Source organism: the organism of the source record quoted next, unplaced genomic scaffold, assembly GCF_019419815.1.
Source record: "Pyrus x bretschneideri cultivar Hongxiangsu unplaced genomic scaffold, Pyrus_bretschneideri_v1 Contig4, whole genome shotgun sequence".
Lineage (NCBI taxonomy): Eukaryota > Viridiplantae > Streptophyta > Magnoliopsida > Rosales > Rosaceae > Pyrus > Pyrus x bretschneideri.
The window spans coordinates 3,988,774-4,008,752 of record NW_025999723.1 but is presented as its reverse complement, the minus strand read 5'-3'; the positions used below and the strand labels follow the sequence as shown (position 1 = coordinate 4,008,752).

The window sequence follows — 19,979 nt, the reverse complement described above, 5'->3', positions numbered from 1 at the left end:
AATAGGGTAAAATATATGGTATAATATTGACTCATCAGAGCTTATTAGAATTAATGGCTGATGAGAGTTGTTTTTCTACACTTTGTCAGAAAATTGAATAAGGATAAAAATGTAGGGTGCGTGTAGGAGTGCACAACAATTTTTCATAATATCAATAAAAATTGTATCATTTTTATATTAAAAACGTTTTTACACTGTTTCTCATACTCATCACTTTTACAAATCTTGTTTATCAAACGCTCAAATGCATTGTTTTACAGTTCATTATTATTATCATTAAAGCACATCAAAAATAAATTTTTTTTTTTCAATAAACAGCAATCCTAAATTGGTCCTGAATAAAGATAAAATCAGTGGCAATCAATTTGTGATGCTCAAAAGAAAAGGACAACCTCAAATTCAGGAGGTGGAAATTCAAATAAAGAAGATTTCAGTTTTGCATTGCTTAGTACTACTAGGTCCACCATACGTACCTTTCCATCCCCATCTATAGATAAAAGATAGAGATCTGCATGTGGAACAAAAGAAAACAAGGACATAATATTGCAGTCAAAATAGTGATCCAACAAACTAGTTCTGATCCCAAATCTTAGCCGTTTTTCTTGACCTAAACTTTTCTTTGCTCTCTCCTGTCTCATTCTTGCAAACTCACTGAAATCAACATTCAAGTATCTCTTCGTTTCCACGTACCAAGTTAACTAGTGAAAGAAATTAGTGAAGATGCATAGATCGGCAAGCTGGAGCCGGGTGGCGGATGAGTACTTCATGCACTCAACTTCATCGCCGTCAGCAGGGAAGGGGCCGTCAGGGCTGCGAGTGTCTGTGTCGTTTGATCAAGGCGGAGATCTGCCGATGTACGATCCTATAGCTGAGTTGGCCAAGAAGGAGAGGTCTCGCGTTAAGTTTGCTGAGAATGCTGTGCATGTCATCCCCTTTGTGCTTCTTTTTTGTGCTTTTGTTCTTTGGTTTTTCTCTAATCCAGGTAATAATTAATTGAAACTAAATAAAACTATTTCTTTTATCTTAACTGATCGTCAATCTAGTGTAGCATCTGTCTGTCTCTAAGAACAGACATTTTTATTGATCATATCTCTTAGAGAGATGATACCTACACTCAATAATGACTTAAAGATGATACAAATAAAAGTCGTTCTGATTGAATTAGTGTTATTTAATTTCATACGTACAATATTTTAGAAATTGGTTTAGAAAATTACTTATTTACATGTTAATTGTCTCATAGATTTGCTGGTGTTTGACTTGCAGATGCATATGTGAGGATTAAAACGGATCCAATAGCTGCAAGAATAGAAGGGCTGACGTTGGAGGGAGAGATTGAGAATGATAGTGACGGTACTCAAACAGGCGCTCTACCCTTTGTGGATTTGGGACTAGATTTGGACCCAACAACAACAAAACAAACCAGGGATAGATTGAAGAGATTCAAACATTAATAAATTAGATAATATATTATTGCTTACATTAATTCTGTGGACGTTGTGAGAATTTAAATGAATAAAGTGGGAAAAAAAAAGTTGAGGTTTATATATTTTTCTGTTGTTAATCATGAAGTACTTCTTTTTATTGATATTTTCATCAATTCGATATTTGCACGTTGACGTGATGAAAGAACAAGAGTTCGATACAATCCCTTCATTAGAATCGCTTTAAGAGTAAACTAAACTAATTGAAATTGACCTCTTGAATTACTTTTTTTAGCAAATTAACCCTTGTTGAAATTCTATCCACTTTGCCATCAAATACTGGTATGCGACCAACACGTGATTCACTTTTGAGGGTTAGAGTCGTGTCAGTATTTGACGACAATGTGAATGAAATTTCATTGAATCGGATGGTGAGGGGTTAATTAGTTGATTTCAAATAATTAGTTAATTTATCAAAGTATAATTAAGAGGATCAATTTTAACTAATGTAATAATTAAGAGAGTCAAACGAAAGTTTACCGATCGTTTTAATCCAGCAAATTACATAGGTGTCCGTTCTAAATTCTAGTAGTTACGTTGACAAGATGAAAGAACACGAGGTCAATCAAAGTCTTCATTGGTATCGATTTAATCCAGGAGATAAAATATCTGTCCGTACTAAATATTTTGTAAAAAAATTGTCATGAGCTAGTGGGATGTCTCTTTTGAGTCAAGAAACAATATAGCAGCTGGAAAAGTCAATACGAAGCTTTTCAAAACCTTTGAAAATAATGCAAATTAATTTAATTTTGTTTCCTTTTTCTTCACGTTGGACAAAATTAAATCCTGAATATATCATGCTCGTAATATCAAGCAAAGTTTTATAAAATTTTGTAACTCAAAATAATTAGTGGTAGAATCTTGTGTTATTTTCATTCTAATTTTAGTCTCGATATGCTAACTATTAAGATGTAAAAAATTTATTTTAAGACTTATGATTTAGAAGTTTTTGGGTCAAAGGTAAAATTCATTACCACAAAAACAAACATACAGAAGAAGTCCAATTACATTGAAAGCACTCAACTAAATAATGGACCCAACGCAACACTAAAACAGAGCCCAACCAAAAGTTTGAGCCCCCAAAATATACAAACAAAAATCAAGAAAGCCTAGCAACTCTGTCGCTGCCGACCACAAGCCAACGTCACATGCGGGACCGGAGATCCAACCGAACAAAGGCTCTAAATTGTAAAAGGAGGACGTTCCACCATCCGCCACCAAGCACCACAAAGTCCAAATCTGCAACGAACAAGTAGAGGAAGCCAGTGGAAAAAACTTCCCACAAGCAATAGTGCGAACTGCACATAGATGGAAGGTGGTGGTGTGTGACCACCCAAGCACCAAGCAGGAGTTGGATCGATCATGTAGATGAAAGTATATTCATTGACACTCTTATGTGTCTTATCCACTGCAAATTTACAATTAACAGGCAATATTTGGGATGAAGTGTCTCACTACGTCATATGTTGGACAAGTATCATAATCACATGAGATTTCGTTTGTCCTTATCAAACCTGACTTCATGCTAATTTAATATGATGTGAGAATTGTTCTAATTAAATAATTCAATCACATTTCTCTTTTCATAATGGGTCAAGGAGTATATTATAACTAAAGAGAGTACTTGGGCCACGGGGCCATGCCCAACACATTAGGTGTGGGCACAATTCGGTTTGGTGCAGTTTTAGAGTGAATTCGAAACCAAAATTAAATTTTTTTACAGTTCGGTTCGGTGCGACTTTGAAACTTAAACCAAAATAAACCAAACCATTTGGTGCGATTTAGTTTGGTTTCAAACAATTTTGATTTCGATTTTAAACTATTTGAGGGAAGAGTAATAGTACATTCAATTGCGCTTACAGAAATTAAGATTTAAAGAAACAAGGAACAGAATAATACAAAAACTGTATAAACAAATAACAAAATTAAAAACTAAATGCAACTATGCAAGAGATAACAACAAATCAAACAAGTAATAAGAAAATACTTTTTTCGATATTCTTTGTGTTTGAAGTTAAACAAGTATATCCCGTCACGTGTTGCTCTCCACACCTACAATCAACTTCTTCGCACTCACCAATTGCAGAGCCATATGCATCGAAGATTTTATAATTTAAAATAATTCACCCCAAAAGCGATTAGGAACTAGTCATCTTCCATTTGTAGTGCGGTTAGATTTTGGTGCGATTTCAGATGTTTAAAATTGAAATTAAAGGTTTTTTTAACTAAAATGATCTATGAGATTTGCATAAATTTTCACTGTCCTTAAGATTTGAAATCAATACAAGTGGTTCCTGACATTGTCCACCATCAATCATTTTGGTCTTTCCATGAATAGTTATGTTAAATAACTATTAAAATGACTAAACTACCCTCAATTTAATAAACAAAAGGCCAAAATGATTTGATAAAATTTGAGGGTATTTTTATCATTTTATCCTTATTTAATGGAGATTTTTCACGGAATGACCAAAGTGATTGATGATGGATAAGCTCGGAGACCAATTCTATCAATTTCAAATCTTAGAGATCAAAATAAGGAGTTATGCAAATCTCATGAACCATTTTAGCTAAAATATCGAAATTAAATTATTTTTTCAAACTACTCTGCGCTTTTAAATTGAAACCATTTCAAAACCACAAGAAGCGACTCATTCGGTACTATCCGATTTAATTAGTGTTTCAGTTACAATTTCCGGTTCCAAACGTCCACCCCTACACCGCACAGCAGGCATACTAGTAAAAGTTGTACAACTGTAAAAAACGTCTTTGGCTTCAAATTTTCACGCGTTAAATATAAACCGAACTTTTCGGTTTCATCATCACTTCGTCATTTTTCCAGTTCCCCCTTTCCTCCTCTCTCTCTTCTCCCACTTGCCTTCCCCGAACCTTTTCCTTCCGAGAATCCGACCTGGTCCAGATTCTGTTCTCCGTGGACCGGTCCAATCCCGGTCGAGTTCTTCGTAGATCAACGACTCACAGTCATGAATCCTGAATAGTAAGCCTCCGATCACCTTTCCCTTTTGTTTCCAATTACGCAAACTTTTGCCCCCTTTTGCATCTGAGTATTTTTTACCATTAAAATGTTAGGAAAAAATGGGTTTTTTTTTACTACTTTCCTTTGATTTCGACGAAAACAGACTGAAGTTTTGATCTTTTCTTTAGATCCATGATGATTTTGTGCTAAATTGTAATGGGTTTGTGGTCAATTTTGAAACCCTTTAGAAAAGTTAGTTAATTTTGTTGGAATTCTGTTTTTTTGCTTTTGAAAATTAAGAAACTAAAAACCCAAATATTGGATTTGTAGTTATTTGATTTTGGTTTTGTCTCAGCTTTTAATTTTGGATCACTGAAACCAAAAAGAAGCATCAAATTATCTTAAGATCTTAAATTGTATCTTGGATCGTCGTGTGGAGATTAATTGGTCAGCTAAGATGTTGATGCTCAGCTAGTTTTTGGGCTCAGCCAATGCAATTTTATTAAATATAAATTACATGTGGTTAAACCAACAGGGTTAATTGGTAGTTTGCAGCTGAACCTGTTGAATTCAGATTTAAAAGTATTGCTAATGAATGATTATGTTGGAATTTTACCTGCTGCAGTGATTATTTGTTTAAACTTTTGCTGATTGGTGACTCTGGGGTTGGAAAATCATGTCTTCTTCTGAGGTTTGCTGTAAGTTGTTCGTACTTTGATCAAATTTATATGGATCTCTTTGCGTGATTCACTGTATACATTGTTTCTTGCTTAAAAGGAAATAAAATGTATGCTTTGTTTCTTGAATCAAGCCTTTGGGGTTAGCTCAAGCGGCGAGGGAGGGAATGTAATGGGTTACAGCAAATAGGATAGGCCCAGGCTTCAAATCCCTCCAATGTAACCATAAAACAAATACTTGATTACTCTAAATTTTCTAGTATAATAACGTATGCATGATTTTCTCTATCATATCAGACCTATTAGCGAATGTGTCATTTTATGCGGGTTTGTATACTAATTATTATTTGCTTTTATCAACTTTGATAATCCCAACTGACTTTTCAATTTAGACTTTCTTGTTCTTGAGCTTCTGAAGCATAGTGTAATATGGTTAATCATTTCAGGAGCTGACTTCATCAATATCAGTGCTGACCTTTTGTCTCTCTATGTATGATACAGGACGATTCATATCTGGACAGCTACATCAGCACAATCGGAGTTGATTTTGTAAGCTTTATATTCGTGGTCTAAATAATGTTATAGGAGATACGGCTGTTGATTGTTTTTCTTGTCCTTTCTCTGTAGAAAATTCGCACTGTGGAGCAGGATGGAAAGACCATTAAACTTCAAATTGTGAGACCCTCTCTATCTCTCTGAAATATGGTAGTGCGTGGGGTTTTAAGCCATTTAGTAGTTAAGAAATAGAAAAAATTAGTATTCGGTCCTAGTTACTAATGTTCATTGACTAAGACCTTATTAGTTTTCAAATTTTGATTGAAGTTCCTAGCATTAATGTGATAATGAATTTACATATTTTTTAAAATAAAAATTAGTAATTGATTTAGGGTTTTAATACTCACACCACTATTAAACTCCTAATTAATTTTCAATAAACATTTCCAAAAATAAAAATTAATAATAATTAGAATAAGTTTGTACTCATTAGTTTTTTATAAAACGATTCTCAATTTTTTAATCTTAAATGTATCCATTCATATAATCTTCAACTTTTTTAATCTTTAATGTACCCATTCTTAAATATACCAATTTGTTATATGTAAAATTTACTATTTTTTTTAACATAAAACATACAAATGTTTTATATAAAATATACCCAAAATTTTAATATGAAATCCATTAATTTTTTTTTAATCCATTTTTAAACTTATATGGGTACATTCTTTTTCGTTGATTTGAGAATGTATCTATGTCAAGTTTAATCAAGGAAATTTGCTAATGTTATTAAGCCTAATATCTTCTTTTTTTCTGTGTTTTGAAGAATGTACCCATGTTTTGGTACAATAATTTTTTTTGTTAATTTTGATGAACGTACCCATATTTACTTACACACACACACACACACACACACACAAAATATAATAGAGAGTGTAATTTATATTTTATTATTTTTAATCCCACAAATTATGGGTTATATTTAAAATCTCATTAATATAAACAAAAACAATTTTCAATTTTTATTTTTAATTTAAAAAATATAGTAATTTACACTATTACATTAATGTCAGGGACCTCGGTCAAAAACTAAAAACATACAAGATTTCTGTCAAAGAATATTGATAATTAGGGACCGCATCCAAATTGGCCGGTTCTTTTTTTCATTTGATCTCTTAAGATACTGATTGGCATTGTTTTCTTACTTTCTTCATGTCCTCATTTCTCAAATCATATGTTTTCTCTTGTTTAGGAGTTGTGTTACTGGTGTGGTATGTGCGCCTTTTCAACTACATTCAACTATTTTTGTAGAACTTCATATTGCATGCGGTTGTTATGTGTTCACATTTTGTTGATTCTTATGAATAAATATGCACTATTCTGACATTATTATTGGGCTGAAAACTGAGTTCTAGTGCATATTCATAATGTTCTCATCTTATTAAACATTGTTGTTTAGTCAATCTAGCTATAAGACTATCTGTGATATTTTCCCTTTCCCCTCTGGGCTCTGGACATGTAGTGGGACACTGCTGGACAAGAACGTTTTAGGACAATTACGAGTAGCTACTACCGTGGGGCACATGGAATTATAGTAAGTTTGCCTTTTTTTTCTTTTGTTTTATGTTTTTATTATTGCGGTATTGGTTTTTCTTGAGGTCTTGTACTGTGGATTCTGTTTATTAATGTTGGTGTATGTTGCAGATAGTTTATGATGTGACGGACCAAGAGAGCTTCAACAATGTTAAGCAATGGTTAAATGAAATTGACCGTTACGCTAGTGAGAATGTAAACAAGCTTCTTGTTGGCAACAAGGCTGATCTGACCGCTAACAAAGTTGTGTCTTACGAAACAGCTAAGGTGAAAATTTTGTGAACCTCCCCCTAGTTTCTGTTACCATATTTTTGTCTAATGGAGTAAGCACTAATCATTTAATCATGACCTCCCTGTTGACTCGCTGGTTTTTCAACAGGCATTTGCGGATGAGATTGGGATCCCTTTCATGGAGACTAGTGCAAAAAATGCTACCAATGTGGAGCAGGCTTTCATGGCAATGGCTGCTGAAATCAAGAACAGGTACTTTTGCACTGTCGTGTATATGTGTGTTTTCCTCTTTTTCCGCATTATAAGAAGAGAAGAGGTTTAATTGAGGCGCAAGGTGTGCACAATTTACTGCATCTTTGAGTTCAAGGATTTATAATTGACCCATCGCCGCCCACTCATTTCCTTCACATCACAATGCAGGATGGCAAGTCAACCGATGAACAATGCAAGGCCGCCAACAGTGCAGATCCGAGGACAACCCGTCAACCAGAAATCTGGCTGCTGCTCGTCTTAGTTCGATGCTGTTGCTGATCTTCTGTGGCAGGAGTGCATGTATCGGCTTCTCGTCATTCTTCTAGAAACCGCAGGGGACTATTTGTGCCGCCTTAAACCATATATCACGACTTTGCTTGTCAGTAATTCCATTCTTTATAGTCTGTTAACTGGTATGTACAAATGATGTCTGGTGCTCAGCTACATTTCAAATTTATCTGGTTTCTTCTGTTTAAAATGACTCGTTGAATTGTTCATGTGGATGCTTAAAGGAAATCTATACGTTTCTGATGTTATTATGTATATGGCAACTAGCCAAGTTATAGTAACTTGAGATAGACTACTCCTTGAGATCATATTTTTCTTCAGATGCCCCTTAATTATAAAATGGAGATTTATCCCAATTATTTTTTGTCAATTTACATGGCAAATGATAAGGCTTACCTGTCAGAAGTAGTGCTCAAGTCTTAACTAGTTAGTAAGATAACACGATACTAATTATTTTTTTGTTTTTTGTTTTTTTAACTAAAGATATTATCTATACTAAGAGAGTCTCAATTCGTGTTTGACGAGAATTGATTCTAAAATCTCTTACTTACAAGTGAAGAGGAATATCACTATATTATAATACGAAGTAGTTATACTAATAATCAATGTCCTTTTAACTTACCAGTCAAAAGTAGTGCTCAAGTCTTAACTGGTTAGTAAGATAATACAGTACTATTACTAGTTTAAATTAATAATTAGTGTCTATTAACTTACTGACTGGCACACTTGTTGCATAAAAGAATGCCGCAAGCTAAGAAAAGTAATCTTATTTACGTTCATATTATCTTTGAATTGGGAAGGAAAAGTTACAACAACAAAACAGATGGTATGGCCAACATTGTTCAAAACATAATAAAGAAAAACTCTGCAGAATTCAAAAGCCACCCCGCCACGGCAGGCGGGGTTGGTTCCTCTGTCGTCGCCAGGGAGCTCTTAGGGCGGAAATCTTAGGATAAGTTGCTAAACAAACGAGAGGGGAGGATCGACCCGTTCAGTATAATTATATCATCAACAGAACATCAAAAAGTGGGACTAATAAAAACTCTTTCCGCATTTTACAATTGTGCACCTCTCTCCATGAATGATTCGACTGAATCAACTTAATTCATTATTCTCGTAATTGTTTTTCCACTTTTAGCTTCTTGTGAATCAAAATTGTAAAAATTTGAAAAATTAAGCTGTAAAAAAGTAATTTTCTATGTGACTCTGATGGCACCAGAAGATGAAGGGGGAGACAAGCTTGCCCCTTGAGAAGGCTGAGGCTGCACAATTTTAAGCTCTAAAGCATCTTTCTCAGCTGCTGACGTCATGCTGGTGATCGCCATGGATGGACTGCTTGGGAGGGACCTTGGTGACGATGGGATTCCAGAAGGGTGAGAAATTACAGGAGCACAAGTTGGAAAGTGACCATGGTTTTTGATCATGTGGTGGTAACTTGGTCTGTAAAAGTGCGTCATTGGGGCGTTTGGGACATTTGCTGGAATTCTCATCTGTTCAAACATGAGCAAAATCATCATACATGAGTTTGACACTTTGATTTAGAAAAAATAACTTCAAATGGAAACAAGCGCATTTCACTTCAAATCATCATACATCTGTTGTATTTCTCCTTCTCATAGTTTCAAATATATATACCCAGATACAGAAAAGTTTAGGGGTTAGGAAGGCTACCCCACTCCAGGGTCCGGACATACCACAAGTCTTTTTGAGGACTTACAAAGGGGTCTTAGCCGCTTTTTTTTATTTTATATTCTTTTATATTTTTATAGATCACACACCAAGAGAGATTCTTAGCAACAGGACTCGAATCTAAGTCTTAGTCTAGCGAAGAGAACGATCCTTACCAACTCAGCCAACCCTCGTTCACTTCAAATATATATAGTCTTGTAATATTGTAAGAAACAAACTCATGGATCAAAGTGTAATTGCAACCGACAATTGGACCCAACATTAACAGTTAATAGGTGAGTGATTTTTGTTCTTTCTATTGTGCGGTTCTTGAATTATTTGTCCCTAATGGTAACAGTTGTCACGGGGATCACACTGATTCAGTAACACTTAAAACTAGGTTCACATATAATAATGGGGAAAAGGCAAAAGGGTTCTTACCATAAATGGCATGGCAGGGTAATTTGGAAGAGTGCAAGTTGGAGACAATGGAGGAGCTGGGGGGCTATCCAAGCACAGATGTGGGAATCTGTTTAGAATCCGAGTTGGAACGTTGCTAGCCGGTGGTGAGTTGTTGGCTGTATTGATTTTCAGTGGCCTAGTTTTAGAGCTGCTAGCCTGCGGTGAAGTTTCATCAGCTGACTTTGTAGGTGAAATTGAGGAATCTTGAGGACCCTGATCCTGCAAATCCCATCAAAATCCAGTCATTGATATGATCTAATTAGAATGCACACTACCATTGTAAAAGAAATTTGCATAAACAGAACCTGTCACAACCTTTTAATCGAAAGCCGTATATAAGTTAGGATTTAGTGCTTCTCTATTGTCTGTTTAGTGTCATTCCAATTTTATTTCTGATAAAAATTCGTAATATGTTCTATTCGTGCATATTTTCTCGGAAACTGCACACTACTTATGTGTGACAGTAGGAGAGAGAGAATTACAGAGAGTTCCTTAAAGTGCATGTCAAAGAGGCTTGATCTGCGTTTCCTCTTATCATTTGTAGCCTGCCTGAGGAAATACTTCTGTGCATGACTAGCAACCTGGGTTGGGGTTCTTGTAGTCACAAAATTTCTTGCTATTCCTCTCCAATCACCTTTCCCAAGCTTCTTCAAACCAGCTAGAAACACTCTATGCTCTTCCTCAGTCCATGGCCTTCCTGAAAATATTCATTTCAAATTCAGTCAAAACCAAACCTGAAGAATCTAAATGCAATTACGCTAACTTACGGAAAATGAATTTGGACCTGAGTGCAACAGAGCAGACACACTGTCCTGGGCAACTGATTTGACCTAACCAACATCTCTAGAAGAAAAAAAAGGCTATGTTTGGAGATGCCGCCTTAATCGTGGATTATAACAAGGTGCATTGTTTAGAATTCTATTTACTTCTAATTTTCTTACAAAATTAATATGAAAAATAAAGATAAGGGGAAGAAAAGAGTTTTACGCTTCATAAAGGGAAGAAAAACACCAATGAATAACAAAGCAGTCACACATGCATTCCTCCTAACAACACAGAAGGGAATTAAATCAAACAGCAAACAGAAAACCTAGACACATAAAACCATCAGTTGGAATTGATGAAACTCTTAAAAACAAAAATGTACCTTTTTTTCTTTCATGGGCGGCCTTGTGCCGCTTGTTATGAATGAGGCCATCGGAGAGGTAGCCGGCATCATGATCAGCCACAACAGCGTTGTTGTTGTGGTCTCCGGTGCCGTCCGCCAGCAGATTCCCCATGCTGTAACTCTTCTTGATAGAATCCTCCTCTTTCTCCATAATGTTCACGCCGAAAAGCTTCAAGCAAACCCCTTTATTTCCATGGCCGTGGTTGCACGTCCTCGAGTTGTGGCCATTGTGACCACAATGCGAATACTTTCGTGCCGATTCCTTCACCATAATTTGCAACCCTTTTCTCCTTGATATCAATCCAAAAATCTTCTAGAAAAAAATAATAAAGAAGATGATGGATTTGATTGCTTAGATATTGATTTTATGGGTGAAAAGAAGAATGAATTTTAGTTCTTTTTCTCTTTCGTGCAGAGGAAGGTATACAAGTATTTATGGGGCGTTTAGTTTCCTTTTCTATAAAGTCTATAACAATCCAACACATGCACTCTAAATTTCTAGAACTTTTTTCGCAAGGGGCTTGTAACTCAGTTGAATAAGAGCATTCATTCATGCACTGTAGGTCCTTCACCACTAAGCTCACTTAATTTCTTACTAATTTTCGCTACAAAGGCTACCAAAAAGAAGAAGTGAAAGTTGAATCGAGGGTTGTGATTGGTTTACTGGCGGGTCAATGAAATTCTTTGATTTTTTACTTCAATGAGTAACTGGCACGTGGAAGTGCTCTCCCAATCCTATGTGAAGCTGGTCTTACGCAATTGTATGTGCCTCTCTGGAAAGTCGGTGCGTATTCTTGGTCATTGCTACTAATTTTATCTTTTTATCCAAAAATAAAGGAGAAAATGAGAAAAAAAGAAGAATTAAGTTTTCCAGCTTTTTTGTCGATGCTGGTCAAACTTCAATTTTAGATTATCTAATTTGGGAGATAAATATTCAAATTCAAAACAACTAATCTGGATTTTAATTCGAGTCTACTCTGTGAAATTCTACAGAGAGGTTAAAAGCTACATGTTCTGTATTACGGTCTGGTGTATTAGGTTCGAATCTCGTGGATGGCGAATTCAATACCAAATTAGGCTGCCTATTGTGTAGCTTAACCGAACTTCTCCTTCCCTTAGTGTAAAAATATCAATGTGCTCAAAAAGCTACCTGTTCCGTATGATGTTGGGACTCAGTGATAAAACCAGTTGGACGGTCAGGATTTGTTGACATTTGGTTTAGTTTCAACTTACAAGCAATCTGGTCCGTTTAGATGTAACAAAAGGCAGTGCGGTAAATCTGATCAATAAAAAAGGTGGTCTGGTAAAGCGTGCTCAAATGCGGTTAATCTGCTTATCATACTAATTATTTAAAGCTGGTCATTTGTTACTTGGATGCCAAGTTAATGACTTATAGATAACATAAAAGATATTTAAAAGGAAGAAGTATTGTAGTTTGAGTAATATTGCAAGTGTTTGTTCGAAGAAAAACAAAATATTCTACTAATATGTACTTTCAATTTTGTTAATTCTACCTTTGTGATTTACTCATATTTCCAATTTTATTCAAATATTTTTTATTTTTTTTTATCAATTTGTATAACTTGGCGATCCACATGTAGGAGAGATTTTTTAGTAAATGCTCGTAATATGAACACATACGTCATATGTCCTTATACAAGTGAATGGTACACTTGAAAATAAAAAAACTTCCTTTTACTAGTTGTATAACAACAGATGACATACAACCCCGTGTTTGAACACATTGAAAAATCTCTCCACATATGAGCCATGTGATGCACCTTTTAATATTTTTGTATACCAAATTCACTTATCAATTTTTTCTCGTCAAACAACTTTATTTTGGTCAACAGAATTTTTTGGTGAACAATTTTTTTTTTTTTTGGGTCAACAAAATTCACTTGTCATTTGGAATAACAAGATTTAATTGTAAGTAAACCTAAACAACTTGGTTGTAACTCCCTAATTTTGCCCAAAAACACGATTTAATTGTAAGTAAACCTAAACAACTTGGTTGTGACTCCCTAATTTTGTCCAAAAAGTTAGTGTTTTAGGGCTTTGAGCTGACCTTTTTCCAGTCCAACAAAATTAAGATAGATTTGTATATGAAAGGGTTATAATTCCCTTGAACCTGAAACGCACAAGACACCAAGTAAACTGATCGACTTAAACATATGAACAAACACAACGAACCCCTTAAAAATAAATTTATAGATACAACTTTTAAGTTGCTACTTTTTTGGGCATGATGTCTAAATCGTTATCATATATCTCATTTTAAAGTATCATTAGATTAATAGTTAGCTAATCAATTTGAGACTTTTTTAAAAGTAAAACTCTTTATGGAGTCTATGTCACTTGTCATTCTTTACATAATGTTTTATATTTGCTGACACAGAATTACCCTTAAATTTTAAGGAAAACTAATGAAAGAGGTTTGACAAATTTTAAGGTCTTGAGAATGAAAATATTCTAGCAATGGAGAACACAACTAAAGATAGATGGAGAGCTTATTTTCATAATCTTTTCACAATGAAGGACACGGAATGAGAATTGAGTAACTCGGAAGAGTGTAGAAATTAATCATTCTACTAGCAAATCAGGAAAGGATAAGTGGTTGTAGCTTTGAAAAAGATGAAGCATAGTAGTAGGTCCCGAAGATATACCATTTGAAGTGTGAAAGGTCTTAGGAGAGACGGGTATAGCATGGCTCACAAACCTTTTCAATGAGATTTTGAAAGTGAAGAAGATGCCAAATGAGTGGCAAAAAAATAACTTTGGTGCCTATCTACAAGAATAAGAGCAACATAGAAAATTGCATGAATTAAAGGAATATTAAGTTAATGAGTTATGCAATGAAGCTTTAGGAGAAAGTAATGATGCATAGATTGAGGAAAGAGACACAGGTTTTAGACAATCAATTTGGGTTCTTATCAGGGCGCTCGACTATGGAGGCAATCTATCTCTTACGAAGATCAATGAAACGATATAGAGATATGCAAAATGATTTGCACATGATCTTTATAGATTTGGAAAAATCGTATGATAGGGTCTTTTTGGAGGATTCTAGAGAAGAGAGGTGAACAAGCAACATTTATCCAAGCAAACAAAGGACTTGCATGATGGAGCAATGCCTGCAGTAAAAGCTCCTTAATGACAAATTGAAAGCTTTCCCATAATTATAGGGTTACATCAAGACTCAGCTTTAAGTCCTTACCTTTTTGCATTGGTAATCAACAAGTTAATGAGACATATTTAAGATGATATATCTTGGTGTATGCTTTTCACAGATGGTATAGTGCTTATAGATGAAACGCCTAAGGGAGTAAATGCGAAGCTTAACCTTTGGCGAGAAGAGAATCTAAAGGCTTTCGCCTAAGTAGGTTAAAAACAGAGTATATGAAGTGTAAGTTCAGTGGGAATGGGGGTCGAAATGAGATAGGAGTGAGGATTGAAGATCTTGAAGTACCAAACAGTGAACGTTTTAGCTATCTTGAATCTATCCTGCAAAAGAATGGAGATCTCAACCATATAATACAAGTGGGGTGGATGAAATGAAAAGGTGCATTGGGTGTGTTTTGTGGTCGTTGTATGCCAATAAAACACAAGAGAAAATTTTATATGACAACGATAAGGCCAATAATGCGTTATGGCACAGAATATTAGGCAGTCAAAAATCAACACGTGCAAAAAAAATGAGTGTAGCAGAGTTGAGAATGCTTCATTGGATGTGTTGGCACAAGATAGGATGGTATGAACACATGAACCAAAAACCTATAGATACTCCAATTAAAAGATGTGATTATGAGACGGAGACTCATGGCAAAAGAGGCTGAAGAAGATCTAGGAAGACTTAGTTTAAGAAAAGATATAGAGTACTTGGAGCTAACGGAAGAAATGATGCAAAACTGAACGTAATAGCGTTCTAGGATCCATTCAATCCACCTCACTTTATGATATAAGGTTTGATTATTATTGCTTTTTAATCTTATATATATATATATATATATATATATTTTTTTTTTTTTTTTTGGATCAAATTACATGACGTTATTCTTTCCTATTTCTCTTAAATTCATAAATTGCTGATGCGGTGGATTGCAATAGAGTTTGGTGGGGTTGTCGTTTTGTCACCAAGAAACGAAAGAAACGCATACTTGATATAGGCATAGACAAAAGAGAGAAGTAAGTATCACGTGCCTCGAAGCCAAAAACTTTTGTCAACATTTACGTTTCATTTATTTATTTATCAACCACGTGTTCTTCTGCATGCGTTTCGGTTTTTTCACTGCCTCTCTCTTCTGCTTGAAGATTCTATGCCTTTCTCTGCAAGAGAAGACGTTGTCGTTTTATTCTCACCACCAACGTGGATTGCGAGAGGTGTAGGCTCCACCCCACACGAAAAATGGGTAGGGTCCATATCTAGATACAATCGGAAGCCATGCATATATTTGCTTGAGAGTATGCAACGTATTAGCAAATGACATCATGGAAGTCCTATCTTTTGACATCTCAAAAGAGGTACTCGGACTTGCTTACAGCTCCTAAAAAGACCAAAAAATTGTAACTTTCAATTCTCAAATTATTAGAGAAATGGGTAAAATGCTGACTTTTAAAGTACCAGATATTATTTTTAATTTGTTAACTATCACTTATACAGTATGTTAGGTGTATAGTTTTATCATAACAAAATCTTAATACTAGTTGAAAGGAGATTATGATATTTAAACTTTTATTTTCTTCCACATTCTGCCGACGTGGAATATCGACATCGGTTACCTTAACTTTTAATTAGGTCATAAAATTACCCTCTACTTGCGCACTTATAGCTTGGTATGAATGCAATTGATTGAATTGTATAGGTTTGTCTAATTCTATGTTCATACGAGCTGGATTAACTAAAATTAACTAACAAGGGTCACATACAAAGAATGTTAAAAGAAAGTGGAGTGTAACTACTATTATTGGCCCCAAGTTTTAAGTTTATATATGAACTTCTTTAATCTCAATAATGTATATTTGAGGTTCTATATTCTTTAACCGACAAACACGGTTCTATTAAATAATAGTTAAATCATTTTACGTGAAATAGTTATTATAACTTATATTCCAAGATGATAGAACAATTTACGACTCCAGTTAATATTTTCGTAACCAAACTCTTCCCCATCCTCTTACAGTAGAGCAATAATAATATATGTGCATCACCCTCTACCTTGACCGATGCCTGAGAAACTACAATCTAGAGAAAAGTGGAGTCTGCACCTCACAAGCGTTGTGGTCTTAGTTGTGGTCAGGGATTCCCGGCTTTGCAATCACAGAGTGTCGTGGTTTTAGTCAAAGTTTGAGCCAGATAAATGCATTCTAAATGCAGCAATTACTAGATGCATGATGAAGAAAATCAAATCTAGAAAATCATCACTCACTTCGAGATCATGAATGTTTGTTACCGGTCCATTTCCGGCATCAAATTCATAGTTAGTGGATTCATCAGAACTGGAAACCCTCTTTCCATCTCAAACCATCGATCGACTTCCATCCCTATTCATTTGGGGAATTTTTATTGACACTTTAAAAAACATCATGTACTCTATATATATTTTCTCTTTTGTATAAGGGAGAAATACATGATAACTATTTTGGAGTATTAATAACGATGTACTCTATTAATATGGTAAGTAGTACATACATTTAAAGTGTTGTTTGTGATCAAATTATTTGTTTGACAACATTCATTCTTCTTCTTTTTTTTTTCTTTTTTTTTTTTTGGTCAAAGGCATTAAATTCTTTTATTTAATGTTCTTACTGAATATGTAAACGTTTGACAACGTTCTTTGAGTCATTCAACAAAATACAAGTCATTAATTACCGTTCATATATAATCCATCTCTTTATTTAAGCTCCTAAATTTCAGTATGTTCCTTTATCCATATATATAATGTATTATGCTTTAACTTGTTTACAGTTACTTTTTCGTCCCCCTCTTTTCTCTAGGCCGCTGGACTGGGGATTATGGGATCGACGCCAAGCTGCAGGAGAGCAATACAACCGGTCAAGACAAGTTAGATTCACTGATTCGTCCTTTAATTACCAGATATCTGCAGTAAAGCAAGTAACGTTCTCAGAAATCAAGGGCAGCTACTTAAACAAACCCAAGATCTTGAGTCCAAATCCTCAACACCTGCCCCACAGCCTCCATGTCCAGGTTTCGACGCCCTACAAACCATTCCGCTTACCACCTACACGTGTGGGTCCCCATGCAGTAACTGCCCAATTACCAAAAAGTAACAACATTTTACGTCCGTCAACTTCACGGACAGAGTCCTTGGCCTATTCGACAACCCTACAAATGGAGGGTATAAATGGAAATACGACTTCATTATGACGGATCTACACCCTGTCATCACCCTAAACGTCGGAAATGGATACTCTTCGGATCCCTTCCTCTTAATCCATAAAGTTCTAGGATCCAGACTATTGAAATTTGATCAAACGGTTAAAGTTATTATAATTTTTAAAATGGGCTCCTGTTTGTAGCCGTTTGATCAAATTTCAATAGTTCGGATCTCCGAACTTAATGGGTTAGAAGGAAGGGATCATGTCCCTTTCCCTAAACGCCGATCAACACCTGGCCGAAGCTCCTGATTTCTGCCAACAACTGTCTCACTCTTGGAGTATCAACCTCCATACAAATGCATTTTATGTAATCCACTTCCAAAATTGATATTTCTACTCCAACATATTAACGCCCGTTACCGACTAACTGACGGTGGGTGAAATCACAGTTGAAACTTTAACCCTATCTAGGGAGCACTCCCCACACTATAAATACACCCTCTCCGGTGGCTGTCCAACTCGTCCCATAACGTATAAGCTCTTTTCTTTCAATCCTCTGTAGTCGAAGCCATGATGCAAGGTGTGCATCCGGGTTACTACTACCAGTTGGTCGACCCGAGCGTGTACTATTCGGGTCTCCTCAGGAGTCCGGTCCAGTACCAGTGCCAGTACCACGACCCCATGATCCCCGTCCAGTACCACGACCCGATGATCGACAATGCCATCTTTGGGTCGGACGAATTCCGGATGTACGCTTACAAGGTGAAGCGTTGCCAACGCATGGGAGCCCACGACTGGACGAACTGCCCGTACGCTCACCGCGGCGAGAAGGCACAGCGCCGTGACCCCCGCAAATTCGCCTACGCAGCGATTATTTGCCCGGCATTTCGCAGCACCGGTTACTGCCGCAAGGGAGACCGTTGCGAATGTGCTCACGGAGTGTTCGAGTATTGGCTCCATCCGGCCAAGTACCGCACGCGTGCATGCGCTAGTCTCGAGAATGGGTACTGCCCGCGCAAAGTGTGCTTCTTCGCTCATACGCCCGATGAGCTCCGCCCGCAACACACGTATTCCGGCCACAAGTACTATGTTGCTTATGATCAGCAAGCAGGTTTTTATCCTCCCTACCACTACTACAAGTACCAGAACAACAGCGACCTGTGCCGTGCGGCCCCAAGGATCCCGAAGGCCAACCGTGGAGGAGGAGGCGTGGCAACGGAAGCACCGTGGACGGCTGAGGAGTATCAGACCATGATGAACAACAGGAAGATCGTGGACGAGTCTTGCTTGAAGGTGGAGGAATTCCTGAACAGTCTGAGGGCGTTGAAGCTGAGTGACTATGAGATGGAGTATGACCAAGGTGAAATCGATGCTGCTTGTGGGATGAAGAGTTATGGTGGTGGGGAGGCGTCGGTGTCGGAGATGCCTCAGTTTGACTGGATTAACAAGCTGCTGCAGTAAATCTCTAAAGCTCACTAGAGCGGGAGAGTCTGAAAATGTGAATCAAGTGTGTAGATTGACGATGAGGAGATATTGGGGTTAATTGGTGTTGAATTATGTGGCGTTCTAGGTTCTACTGTGCAAATTAATGGTTTCCTTTCCTCCATTTAGTTTAATGCTAGCTAGTAATAAGGAGGAATGTAAGATTATGTTGTAATTTTCGTTTTTAATGTCAGTAAATGTACTCCCTACACCAGTCGGTGGTATTTGGAAGAGTGTAACAATATTATGTGTACTGAAATGTAAATCGTGTTATTATTAAGCCCTGTTGCTCTTTATAATGATTGATTTCTTCTTTTAGGACTTGGATCCTTCTTTATTTTCCTCGGATTTCATTCATTAAATCCAAGCCTTAATTTCTTAGAAAAGGAAAAAGGAATTTTAATAAAAGGCTCCTCGCAATTTTATTTTATATTAAAAAATTATGAAGGATATTTCTTATTACTAAAGTTACAAAAGAAATAAAAAGTAGTCTAACATAGAATTTCACTCCAAACTCAAATACAAGTGTGACTTTTTTTTTTTGAATTGTTATTAGCGCTCCAAAAATCTCATTCTGCACTCCAAACTTTCTATATTATGAAAAAAAAATACACTTGTGAGGAATGTAGAATGAAATTTTTTGAATGCTATGAGAAAGTTGTGTAAAAGCTTTTTGATAAATGAAAAAATATACGTGTGAAGCTTTCCATTAATATTCTAAAAGAAGAAGTCAAGCTTCTTTGTTGATCTCCCTAGACATTTCATAATCATAATTGTATATTCATTTTAGAGTACCATTGTAATAAAGAAAGTTGTGTAAAAGCTTTTTGATAAATAAAAAAATATATGTAAGAAACTTTCTATTC

General features: G+C 35.8%; 4 protein-coding genes across 4 annotated transcripts; 3 read left to right on the top strand and 1 right to left on the bottom strand.

The window, feature by feature from the left end:
• Window positions 1–545: 545 nt before the first annotated feature.
• LOC103959855 lies at window positions 546–1,549 on the top strand. The gene is made up of 2 exons (XM_009372225.3): window positions 546–982; window positions 1,267–1,549. Exons 1-2 carry the CDS (start codon window positions 721–723, stop codon window positions 1,452–1,454), a joined length of 450 nt encoding a protein of 149 aa, XP_009370500.2. The 5' UTR covers window positions 546–720; the 3' UTR covers window positions 1,455–1,549.
• A 2,743-nt stretch (window positions 1,550–4,292) lies between these two features.
• On the top strand, window positions 4,293–8,252 carry LOC103959784 (GTP-binding protein YPTM2). The gene is made up of 8 exons (XM_009372141.3): window positions 4,293–4,482; window positions 5,087–5,159; window positions 5,640–5,687; window positions 5,766–5,813; window positions 7,156–7,227; window positions 7,338–7,493; window positions 7,606–7,709; window positions 7,878–8,252. The coding sequence occupies exons 1-8, from the start codon at window positions 4,469–4,471 to the stop codon at window positions 7,969–7,971; spliced, it is 609 nt and encodes a 202-aa protein (XP_009370416.1). The 5' UTR covers window positions 4,293–4,468; the 3' UTR covers window positions 7,972–8,252.
• Window positions 8,253–9,193: 941 nt separating this feature from the next.
• Window positions 9,194–11,566, bottom strand: LOC103959785 (probable transcription factor At5g61620). Its single transcript, XM_009372143.3, has 4 exons — window positions 11,275–11,566; window positions 10,610–10,824; window positions 10,107–10,346; window positions 9,194–9,487 (listed from the first exon to the last, which is right to left on the bottom strand). The coding sequence occupies exons 1-4, from the start codon at window positions 11,564–11,566 to the stop codon at window positions 9,194–9,196; spliced, it is 1,041 nt and encodes a 346-aa protein (XP_009370418.2).
• A 6,456-nt stretch (window positions 11,567–18,022) lies between these two features.
• On the top strand, window positions 18,023–19,355 carry LOC103959786 (zinc finger CCCH domain-containing protein 54). The gene has a single exon (XM_009372144.2). It carries the CDS (start codon window positions 18,202–18,204, stop codon window positions 19,090–19,092), a length of 891 nt encoding a protein of 296 aa, XP_009370419.2. The 5' UTR covers window positions 18,023–18,201; the 3' UTR covers window positions 19,093–19,355.
• The last annotated feature ends 624 nt before the right edge of the window (window positions 19,356–19,979 follow it).